Source organism: Atheta coriaria, unplaced genomic scaffold, assembly GCF_025399875.1.
Source record: "Atheta coriaria isolate IRGN ID8LTWV9N9 unplaced genomic scaffold, Caltech_Dcor_3.1 hic_scaffold_6_pilon, whole genome shotgun sequence".
Taxonomy (NCBI): domain Eukaryota; kingdom Metazoa; phylum Arthropoda; class Insecta; order Coleoptera; family Staphylinidae; genus Dalotia; species Dalotia coriaria.
In genome coordinates, this window is record NW_027045448.1 from 1,009,246 (window position 1) to 1,021,367 (window position 12,122).

The following is a 12,122-nucleotide window of genomic DNA, read 5'->3' on the forward strand; positions in this document are numbered from 1 at the left end:
AGCTTCTTTTTTCGGCGTTTTCTTTGGCTTCTTTTGCTTTAGCTTCCTTTTCGGCTTTTAGTTTTGCGTCTTTTTCAGCTTTTTCTTTTGCCTCCTTTTCAGCTTTTAGCTGTTCTTCTTTGGCAGCTTTTTCTTTTGCTTCTTTCTTTGCTTTTGCTTTTGCTTCTTTTTCTTCTTTTTCCTTGGCTTCTTGGTCAGCTTTTAATTTTGCTTCCTTTTCAGCCTTTTTCTTTTGCTTCATTTTCGGCTTTTATTGTGGCTTCTTTATCAGCTTTTTCTTTCGCCTCATTTTCAGCTTTGATTTTCTCTTCTTTTTCTGCCTTCTCTTTAGCTTCCTTTTCAGCTTTTTCTTTTGCTTCTTTGTCAGCCTTTATTTTGGCTTCTTTTTCAGCATTTTCTTTGGCTTCTTTTTCTTTCGCCTCATTTTCAGCTTTGATTTTCTCTTCTTTTTCTGCCTTCTCTTTAGCTTCCTTTTCAGCTTTTTCTTTTGCTTCTTTGTCAGCCTTTATTTTGGCTTCTTTTTCAGCATTTTCTTTGGCTTCTTTTTCTTTCGCCTCATTTTCAGCTTTGATTTTCTCTTCTTTTTCTGCCTTCTCTTTAGCTTCCTTTTCAGCTTTTTCTTTTACTTCTTTGTCAGACTTTATTTTGGCTTCTTTTTCAGCATTTTCTTTGGCTTCTTTTTCTTTTGCCTCTTTTTCGGCTTGCATTTTAGCCTCTTTTTCTTTTGCTTCTTTAGCTTCTTTCTCTGCCTTTAATTTGGCTTCATTTTCAGCTTTCTCTCTGGATTCTCTCTCAGATGTTTCTTTGGCTTCTTTTTCCGCTTTTTCTTGAGCTTCTTTTTCAGCCTTTTTCTTGGCATCACTATCTGCCTTTTCTTTTTCTTCCTTCTCTTTTCTAAGTTTTTCTTCCTTTTCCTTTATTTCTTTTTCTTCTTGGATTTTAGCCTCTTGTTCTGATTTTATTTTTGCTTCCTTTTCCGCTTTTTCTTTAGCTTCTTTTTCCGCTTTTACTTTTGCGTCTTTTTCTGCTTTTTCTTTTGCATCTTTCTCTGCTTTTTCTTTTACTTCATTTTCTGCCTTTTCTTTTGCTTCTTTCTCTTTTTGGATTATTTCCTCCTTTTCCTTTGCTTCTTTTTCTTTTTGGAGTTTGACTTCTTGCTCTGCTTTTATTTTTGCTTCATTTTCAGCATTTTCTTTAGCTTCTTTTTCCGCATTTATCTTTGCGTCTTTCTCTGCTTTTACTTTCGCTTCTTTCTCAGCATTTTCTTTGGCTTCTTTTCTTTTGCCTCATTTTCTGCTTTTATTTTTGCATCTTTCTCTGCTTTTTCTTTTGCTTCCTTGTCTGCTTTTTCTTTTTCTTCTTTCTCTTTTTTGATTATTTCTTCTTTTTCCTTTGTCTCTCTTTCTTTTTGAAGTTTAGCTTCTTGTTCTGCTTTTATTTTTACTTCCTTTTCAGCCTTTTCTTTAGCATCTTTTTCCGCATTTATTTTTGCGTCTTTCTCTGCTTTTTCTTTCGCTTCCTTTTCTTTAGCTTCTTTCTCCTTCTTAGCCTTTGCTTCTTTATCTGCTTTTTCTTTTAGTTCTATCTCAGCTTTAGTTTTTGCATCGTTGCTAGCTTTTTCCATGGCTTCTTTCTCAGCTTTTTCAATGGCGTCCTTTTCAGCTTTTTCTATTGCTTCCTTTTCCATTTTCAGTTTAGCTTCTTTTTCTGTTTTTGCTTTTAATTCTTCGGCTTCCTTTTCAGCTTTTGCTTTAGCCTCGGCTTCAGCAAGTAATTTAGCTTCTTTTTCAGAGTTCTCCTTGGCCTCTTTCTCAGCTTGTAATTTAGCTTCCTTCTCAGACTTTTCTTTAGCTTCTTTCTCAGCCTGAAGTTTTGCTTCATGGTCGGCTTTTTTCTTTGCTTTTTTGGCTTCTTCTTCAGCCTGCAATTTTGCTTCCTTCTCGGCCTTTTCTTTAGCTTCTTTCTCAGCTTGAAGTTTTGCTTCATTATCAGCTTGTTTTTTGCTTCCATGGCTTTTTCCTCAGCCAACAATTTAGCTTCGTTTTCAGCCTTTATTTTGGCTTCTTTTTCTGCTTTTCTTTGGCTTCAGTCTCAGCTTTATTCTTAGCTTCTTTTTCTGCTTGTATCCTGGCTTCTTCTTCAGCTTTTAATTTTGCTTCTGCCTCCGCTTTTTCCTTCTCCGCTTTCTCTGCTTTCTCTTTGGTTTCTTTCTCAGCTTGCAACTTGGCTTCTTTATTTTTGGCTTCCATTTCTTCTTTTTCCTTTGCTTCCTTTTCCGCTTGTAATTTAGCATCATTCTCTGCTTTTCTTTAGCTTCTTTTTCAGCAAGTAACTTAGCTTCGGTTTCTGCCTTTTCTCTAGCCTCTTTTTCTGATTTATCTCGGAGTTCTTTTTCAGCCTCTAACTTAGCTTTTTCTTCAGCTTCCATTGCCTTTTTTCTGCTTGTAATTGAGCTTCTTTTTCGGCATTTTCCTTTGCTTCTTTATCTCGCTTTAGATTTTTTCTTCTTGTTTATCTTCTTCTTCAGGTTCAGCAACTTCTTCTATTTTATCCACTGGTTTTCATTATCCTTCTCAGCAATTTCTTGTTCTTCATTATCTTGTTGTAATTTAGTTTCCTCCTCAGCCTTTTCCTTTTCTTGGATTTGTTCCAACGCTTGCGAACTGTCACTGTATTTAGTCGCTATCAATGTTTCATACAATTTACTCATTGCATCGGTTAGATGATCACAATTTTCCAATATAGTATTATTTAAACAGCAATCATTAATAGCCGAATAAAATTGCTCGCAATTATCTTGAACAGACGTTAAAGATTTCTTCAATAATTTTCCATCGTCATTATCATCAATTCTATTTTTAGTTGCGCTCGTAATTTCCACAATTTGCTTACAAATCGGAACAAATTTACTCGTTTTATTTATAATATTATCTCGGGTATCCTGTACGCTGAAATCCATAATACATTGTTCAACTTCTTTCAAGGGCTGTTCCAAGTTACCAAACAATATTTTCACCGTTTGATTTCCTTTATCTTTTATCATATTGATATTTTTATCCAATGGTTCAATTGCGTTGCTAAAACTAAACACAAGGCTCTGAATAGCATCTTTTTCATTCAGTTTTTCGAAGTTTTGTAAGACCACATCAATTTGTTTCGAATAATTCCCTAAGTGGCTGGTTAAAGAAACAAATTGTCCTGTTGGTGCAACACTAATTAAACAGGACTTTAATTCTTTTAGTTTCTGTTTAAGTGCTTTATTCTTTTGTACTTTTTCTGAAGTTTGTTTTGAAGCTTCTTGCAATATATCAACAAACTCTGTTAAATTATTTCGAATCAGGTCTAATTTTGCATAATCAACGTTTACTTCTGTAGAATCACACTCATCAAGTAAAATTTCAGCAATAGTTGTCAATTCCTGATTGAGATCTTTTATGGGTTTCGATAATAATGCCAGTGATTCAAATACATTGTCTTTTCGGCTCTTTCCTTGAATTACACTCATACTCTCATCCAAAGTTTGCACTGTTGTGATCATATCTTTAATGCCAACAACATTTTTGATAGGAATTTGAGAGTATTCCATAGCATTAATTGCTTTCTGGACATTTTCAATGGATGCTTTCAAAGTTTTGATAGGTTCTAATTTGTTTGATGCAATGGGAATCTTTTCAATAGTTGTTTTGACATTATCAATAGCTGCCAAAATCTTAGCCTTTTCTTCTTGCAATTGTTTTGGTTGAGCTAACAATGTAGTAATTTCAGCAATATTAGCGCTTAGTTTATTGATTGGTTCCTGTACTACAGTTAGATTCTGAAGTTCAATCAATTCTTGATTTAAATCCTCCACATTCAATTGAGCATCTATTAAGTTTTGCACCGATTGTAGCGGTTGACTAATTTCACAGAGTGATAAAATGCCTTTTTGAGATTGTGCTTTGACATTGTGTTCCTGTTCCTTAACATTGTTTAGTTTAGTATTTAAGTCATTTAAGACAACTTTCATATTCTGCAATTCGGCGATTCCTTTATCACGTTTTGTTTCATTCTCTAATTGTTCTTTAATAACCGATAATTGAGCAGACAACGGATTTAATGGCACGTTGGTAACTGATGGTTTAGAAGCCAAATTATCAACGGTTTCCACTAAAGTAGAAATTGCTTTAACTAATTTAGTTTTATTCTCAATTTTACTAACATCTTTTGTTGATTTTGTCAATTCCTGTGCAAGTTCTTGAATTGGCAATTCAATCATTTTCAATTCCTCGGCCAAGTCACAATTTGACTGTGACCCTGGCATTTGTTCGAGTTCTTCCAACTTTTGGCAAAGCTCATTTAACACTGTAGGAAGTTCACACATTTCAGAAATAGCTTTCTGAGCTTTTGGCTTAACTTCTTCCAACTTTACTTTTGTCACATTCAACTCATTCGTCAAGAGAGTTAATTTTTCTTTTGTTTGTTTAACATTGAAACTAATTTCAGCTTTGTGTAAATCTTGTTCAATGTCTGTTAATTTTGCTGCAACCGGTTTCGACAAATCATGGGTAACCATTTCTGTTTTAATTTCCTCTAAAGCTTGGCATAGTTTCACTTTTTCAGCCTTAATATTTTCTGGATTTTCGAGCACATTTGTAACTTGTTGTAAAACATTTGCTAGATTATGAAGTGGTTGCTCCAATTCTTTCAGAGCATCACATTGATCTTCTTTCTGTGTCTCTTCAGCCATTTGAACAGACTGTAACACTTCTTGTAATGGAGCCTCAAGTGATATCATTGACATTTTAGATTGTTGAGGAATATTTTTCATCGAATCAATTTGTTGTTGAATACTTCCCAGTGGAAGTTTTACTTCAGTTAAAGTTAATTTTTCCTTGGTTAAAGCTGAATCAAAACTGACAAGTGCTTCATTCAAAGACTGCAATGGTTCTGATATTTTTACGTTTTGGGATTGCTCTGCCTTAACATTTTCAATGGAGGACTTAAGTTTAGTAATGGCGTCATGTACATCAGCTTTACTCGATTTAGTAGAACCAGATTTTTCTAGTTCTTCAGAAATTTCTGTCAAGGCAGTTGTCAATTCATTTGCAGGCGTTTCTAAGGCATTTATAGACTCAAATTGAGATGTTTCAGAAGAAATGTTAGCTTGTAGTTCTTCTAATGGTAAAATCAATTTGGTAGCAGTAAGAATAATATTTTTTTCAACTTCGGTGATTTGTGGTTTTGAAGCAATTGCTTCAATACTCAACTGTAACTTTTGCAAAGGCAATTTTATCTTTTTAATTTTATCTTTAACAATTTCTCCTTCTATATTTGCAATTGTAGCACATAATTTCTGAAGTTGCACGTCCACAACTTCAGCCCCTTGAATTTTAGCCATATCAACCTGTGCTTTTTCAATAATATGCTTCAATGGCAATAATTTATCAAACAACTGCTGTTCTTCAGCCTGGACATCTTTCGGCGAGTTTAATTTTTCGGTGCACTCTTTAATAACGGCTGATACCACATTTATAGGTTGCACAAGTTCATCTAAAATCACGACTGCTTCCGGATTTGCTTCAACCACTGAAATATTTGCAACAAGTTCTTCTAATTGACTTCCCATTCCCATTACAGCAGACAATCCTTGACTTGGCGTTGCTTCAATTTGACTTACTTTCAAATGCATACTGTTCACTTCCTTTTCCAAGTCCACAATAGTGACTTTAATCTTGTTCAAATTTGTTTTCTCTTTTGGCTTTAAAGCTTCATTCAAATTGGAAATTTCTGCTGATAGAGAAAGCAAAGGCTCTTCAGTAATTCTGATTTGTTGAATTTGCGGAATATCAATGCCTTCTTTTAATTCCAAGAGAGCTTTCTGTAACTTTACTTTTTGTTGCTCTGCTTTAGCTGGGTCACAGAGGTCAGCTTTAACTTCCGTTAAGATCACGTTCAGATTTTCTAATGGTGAAGCTAGGACTTCAAAGTCTTTAACGCATTCCTTTTCAACGCTTTCCAATGAAATAATTCCTTCTAGTAATTCAACTAAAGGTTTATCCAACTGCATAACACTCAATATTTCTTCGCGGGCCATAGATAATTCCTCAGAGGGAGTGTCAGAGAGACTTTGAATTGTTTGCTGTAGATCATGAATTGATCCTTTGATATCAAACAGTTCTACCTTTTCGGTTGGTTCTAAGGCTTCCTTAATTTCTGCAATTGTAGTTGTGAGTGCTTGTAATTGCTGCACATCTTGAGTAGTCTGAACTGCATCTGCTACTTTCTGTAATTCATCAATTGCTTGACATAATTCAAGTTTCTTGGCTGTTACTTCTTCAGGTGATGTTAAATTTTCTACCACGTTAGTAATTGCGGTGGTGACTTTATTAATGGATTCAGGTAATTTAAGCAACTCTTCTGAAGCGATGTTTTCAGCTTCCAAAGATGCAACATGCTCCAACATCGCCGCAATGGGTTTTTCTAATTGCGCTACTGACATGATACCTTTTTCGCTTGTTTGTTTTATTTCTGTTTCTTTTGCTTTGAGTTCCTTGACTTCCTGTTGTAGAAGTTTTAGTGGTTGTTTCAGGGAACTATAATCACTTTGTTTAACTTCTGCAACTTCTTGGGTGGCTTGTTTCTTTTCTTCAAGCGCAGCAATAATAATACCTACTTGTTTTTCAATTTCAACCAACTTTTCTAACAGCACCGGCAAATCCTTAGTGTCAGCATGTTGTATTAATTTATTAAGTTCTTGCTTCAAATCTATTAATTTTTTAGCAAGGTCTGGTTTTTGTTTCTCCACTGCTTCTTCATTATTTAAAATATTCAAAATTGAACCTAACGATGAAGCTACTTCTAGGCATGGTGTTTGAATCTCAGTGAAAACTTGAATCAGTGGTCCAGGAATTTTAACTGTATCAATTTTATTACAAAATGATTCAAGTTTCGGAAGCAACTCAATAATTTGTGGAATTCCTTGGATGGCTTGTTTTATATCAGGTACACGTTTTTTCACCTCTACAATCTGAGAGTGTATTTCATAAAATGGAAATTTAATGTTTTTAATAGCTTTCTTGTATATCTTTTCATCATCAACTGCTTCTGTAGTTGGTTTTTGTTTAGCTTCTTCTTTAATCTCATCTTTTACAACTAAAGGTTTTTCATCTGGTATTTTCTCTTCTGGCTTTTCTTCAGGTACTACCTCTGGTTCGAGTTTTACTACTTCCGATTCGTCTTTTGTCTCTTCCGGTTTGTCTTTCACCACTTCAGGTTCATCTTTTGTCAATTCTTGTTTATCTTTCACCACTTCCGGTTCATCTTTCACCATTTCCGGTTCGCCTTTCACCAATACAGCTTCGTCTTTCACCACGCCCGGTTTTTCCTTCACCACTTCCGGTGTATCTTTTACAATTTCCGGTTCACTTTTTACCTCTTCAGGTTCTTCTTTCACCTTTTTCTCTTCGTCTTTTACCTCTTTTTCTACTTTAACTTCTTTTACTTTTGGTTCTGGTTTTGTTTCAGGACTTTCTTCACCTTTAAGCATTATTTCAATTTCTTCCAGTTTTGCTTTAACAGCTATCAATGGTTCAGCAATTTTAATTTCTTGTGTTGACACATCCAACTGTTCTTTGAGAATCTTAATTTTTCAATAAATTTGGGTGCTTCTTGAACAGCCACAACTTCCTCAATAGCTTGTGCTAATTCTGCTAATGGTTCTTGAATTACTTTAAGAGCATCTAGACTGCATTGATCAAGACTTTGCAACTGTTCCAAATTTTCTTGCAATTCAGCAATTGGCGTGGTAATTTCTATAATACTTAAAATGCCTTGTGACGGCTTTTCTTGTTGAACAAGATTTTCAATACTGACTTGAATCAAGTGCAAAGGTTTCTTAACATCCTCCACAAGCTGCTTTTCATAAACACGAGTTGATTTATCAATTTCTGCCACTAGTGCTTGCAGTGGTTCTTTAATCACCTCTACATTAGCGGATGTTGGTAAATTTGCAACTTTATGTTCAATTTTCTCTTTAATTAGATTCAATTCGGGAATTATCGACAAAACAGATATTTGTTCATCTACCAAATTCGCGGTTACATTCGCTAATTGATTTAAAGGTTGCTCCAACTCTTTGATATCTTCAGCTTCTTGAGAAGTTATAATATCCAAAGCCTGTTTGATTTGAAGCAAAGGTTCTTCCAGAGATATAACAGCAGTTTGAATCTCATCGGTGTTTTCATTAGTTTTTATTGTTGAAATATTATCATTTAACTGATTTACAACCAGTGCTAATTCGCTAATAGTTGCTTCACTTGGTTGTGTTGTCACTTTAGAGGATTGTTTAAGAGCTTTCAGGATATGTTCAATAGGTTCAGAAAGCAAAAGAGCTTTCTGAAGTTCATCTAGATTCAACGACTTTTCTTTTCACCGTTGCTGCGTTCAGTTCCAAAGAGTGAACGTGACTTTTTACGTTTTTATCAATATCAGGTACTTTAGTTACGTCTTTTAATGTTTTTATCATTTCATCCAAATCGAATGATTCAACATTCAGTAATCCTTTATGTTCTTGTATATTTTGGACGATGCTAATCAAAGGTTTAGATAGAATTGAAATGTTTTCTTGTTGTTGTAACATAACATCAATGTCCTTGATATTGTTAACCATATCCGCAGTTGTTTTTCGAACTAGTTTTCTATCTTGTCTCAAACTATTGATGCTAATTATGCCGACGGTGATCTTTTCTAAAGGCTCCACGATTTTTTGTATAATAGACTCTTCTAAAAGGTCCGTAAAGACGACTTTTGTACAAATTGTTATGATACTAGTTTGGAGCGACTCTAGAGGTTTAGCAAACATTTCCAAATTAAGTTCTTTTGGATCACGGTTAGCAGCAATAGAAGAAATATCATTAAACGCATTTCCAATCGTTTCCAAGAATGGAATTTCTGCATTTACTAACTTTGCATCGCCACAATCTAATAATTTACTCTGAAGAACATGCAGATATTCTTGTATTTCACTGAACAGATCTAAATCACCTTCCGGTTGATGTTTAATAGTCAAAACAAATTTCAACAAGTTCTTCAAAGGTGCATGGATAATTTGTATTTCACGAATATCTTCAACTGATCTTGGTTTTTCAAAAACAAAATGTGTTAGCTCAATAGCTTTCTTCAGGTCATCTAAATCAGTTCTGATGGCTTGTACAAATGAGGGTTCGTCAGTTAGCAAGTCAGTGCTATATTCAGGACGCATTGATATTTCCGAAATAGTATCATAGAGAATTTGCATCGGTTTGTCGATAATTTCAGACTCATTTGTTGATGCAATTGTGTTGGTTATAGACTCAACTGAGTCAATCAACTTATTGATGCATTGAACATCCACCTGGTTGACTTGTTCTACCGGACAGGAAGTAATAGCGAGTAATGGTTTCTGTAATTCTTCGAGTACCAATAATTTTGGTTCAGCATCTGGTTGTTCAACAACTCTCGCTATAATTTTGTCCAAATTCTTCAAAGAATGTCTCAGTTTATTAATGCTCCCACGTTGTGAATCTTCTTCTTCTTTAGCCAACGTTTTTTCTCGTTCTAATACTTTGTCCACAGTTTTTGAAATATCTTGCAACGGTTCTTGTAAATCTTTTATTTGTGATTCTTGATTGATACTGGCAATCACGACTTTCAACTTGTCAGACAATGCCTGTAAATCTGTATTTGATTCGTCTCCGATGGAAGTTACAATAGCATGGAATAATTGTATAGAATCTGATGTCATTTCCAAGAGATGTAAATCATTACTTGAAAGTTTTTCACTTTTTCCAGCAACAACAGTATCGCAAATGAATTGTAAAGCCGTCAGTGGACGCGGCATTTCGTTAGTAAGTATTCTTTGTACTTTACTATCAACTCTCAACTCTAAATTTGCAATACCTTCTTGTAATTGTTGTACATTTCCTTGTACATCTTTGACTTGTTTTTGTAGTACTTTTTCTTGAACGACTGGCACAGGTTCAATCAGTTTTAAAATATTCACAATTAGTTTATTTACTAATACAGACATTGGATGTGCATTTGCTGTTGTAGGCAGGTTATTAGTAATAATTCTAGTTTCTGCTATAGAATCCAAAAGTGGTTTTGATTTGGATTCATCAGTATTAACAAAATCACTACTAGGAGGATTCTCTAAATAATTTTAAATTCTTGTATGATTTTCTCTTCTGCTTTGACTAATTCCGCATCTTCAGGCGATAAAATATTAAATTCTTTTGTTTGTTCTTGCACAGCAGATATGTCCTGAATAATATCCGCAAAGCATTTCTTTCTTTGATCTGAAATCGAAGGCATTTCAAGCTGAGAAGCATATTTGACTGTATTGTCGATTGTATTATTAAGAGAAGCAGTTGGTGTGACAGGTTCAGTAAAACCTGAAATAGCTGGTATGTTATCAATCAAATTAACTACATTTTTCGCCGTTTCTTCTAATGGTTCCATAATATGTTTAACACTTGACATTTCTGGGACTGCTAAGACAGCTAATCTTAATTGATCAATGGAAGCCTTAGCATTTTCAACCAAATGACTTTTTAATTCATCAGTAGTTTCGGATGCCACATCAGAAGTATTAATACATGCGCTTAAAGTAGTAAGCGCTTTTTGCGCAAAATTCATTGCACCTTGTTCTTCTTGCGTTAAAGTAGCAAATTGAATATTTTCTTTTAAAATGTTAGTTTCCAAATTAACAATAGATTTTTCCAACTCAACAAGTGCTGTTTGTTTCTCCGCAGGCAAATTTTGATCTTCAATTTTCTTTACATTAACTTGTAGTTCTTTCAAAGAAACAATTACAGGCTGACTTTGAGCCAAATGCGTATGCGCAGCTTGCACACAAATTTCGCCAACTTGTGCAATGGGTTGCGCGATATCTTTGAGCGCTGATCTGTCATCCAGAGTTTCCAATTCGTGTTGTAATTCAGCAACATTCTCTAGGAAGCTAACCGAAACTTGTTGAGTCGGAAGCAAATTATTCACCTCAGCCATTATTCTTTCTGACAAATTGATTACATTGTGTTCCTGAATAGTTAATTTTTCAGGTTTGATTTTCTCCTCATGAACCTTAGACTTTATTGTTTCAATCTTTTTATCTAAAGAGACCATTGTCTCTGTTTGTTCTGGAACAGTAGCAGTTGTTTGCATAGCACTTATTGAATTTTTAACACATTCCACAATCGACAACAAAGGTTGGAACAAACTTGGAGCTTCAACTTCAACAACAGATTCTGGAACACTTTCAGGCGGAGCTGTTGCATCATCAATGTAATATAAAACTTCTTTATCGTCAACTGACGCTTGTTGCTGCACTGGTTGCTGAATTGGTTCTAAAACCTTAATAACAATTTTGCACATTTTTCTAATACTAGGTGCAATATTCCTCAAAGGCGATTCTCGCAAATTACTACCGGCATTAACAACGTCTTCAGTGACTTCCTCAATTTTACGAACAACATCTTGATAATTATTAGCTTCTGTAGTTGAAACGATCGTTTCCAGATTGTCGGCATATGTTTCAAGTTGTTGCATGTATTGCGCTTCCTCATTATTCAAGTTATTTTCTTGTGCTGTTTCAATAAGATGGCCAGCACTTGTTTTCATTTGCGTAAGGTATGTGTTAATAACGTCGTTCGGATTTTGGGCGCTCTCCAATTGTTGCAACGGTCTCGTAAAGTTAGATTCCACGAGCGATGCCTTGGCAGCGTCTCGGCGTCCTTGGCCGATTTGTTCAATTATAACAGGCGTTGAAACCAGTATCGAGTTTAATGCTTCGATTAAATTATGAACGGGAGACTCTTCGGTTATGTGGGCTAACGATGCTTTCAAATCATCCGTCAACACTTTCGCTATTTCCTCAGGCGTTGAGTCTATTTCGGTAATAGTCACTTGATTGTTGAGATTATCAAGCAATCGTGCTGATGTGTTGAGAATAGTTCTATCGTTATCAGTGAATGAGGTGTCAATTAAATCATTTGCGTTCATTTGCAGAATATTCAGCGCTTTCTGCAGTTTGATTACGTTTTGTTTATTGATTGTTGGATATTTAAGTGTTGCCACATTCTGAACAAGAACTTGGGCGCGTTCTGAAA

General features: G+C 34.8%; 1 protein-coding gene across 1 annotated transcript in view; it reads right to left on the bottom strand.

Moving 5' to 3' along the window:
- Positions 1-12,122, bottom strand: part of LOC135794488 (titin-like) — a 35,900-nt gene that overhangs the window by 13,976 nt on the left and 9,802 nt on the right. The window contains 10 exon segments of the mRNA XM_065305796.1: positions 2-230; positions 232-1,279; positions 1,282-1,996; positions 1,999-2,075; positions 2,078-2,302; positions 2,305-2,484; positions 2,548-7,567; positions 7,570-8,380; positions 8,382-10,176; positions 10,179-12,120. Of these exon segments, the coding sequence (XP_065161868.1) occupies positions 2-230; positions 232-1,279; positions 1,282-1,996; positions 1,999-2,075; positions 2,078-2,302; positions 2,305-2,484; positions 2,548-7,567; positions 7,570-8,380; positions 8,382-10,176; positions 10,179-12,120 (12,042 nt within the window).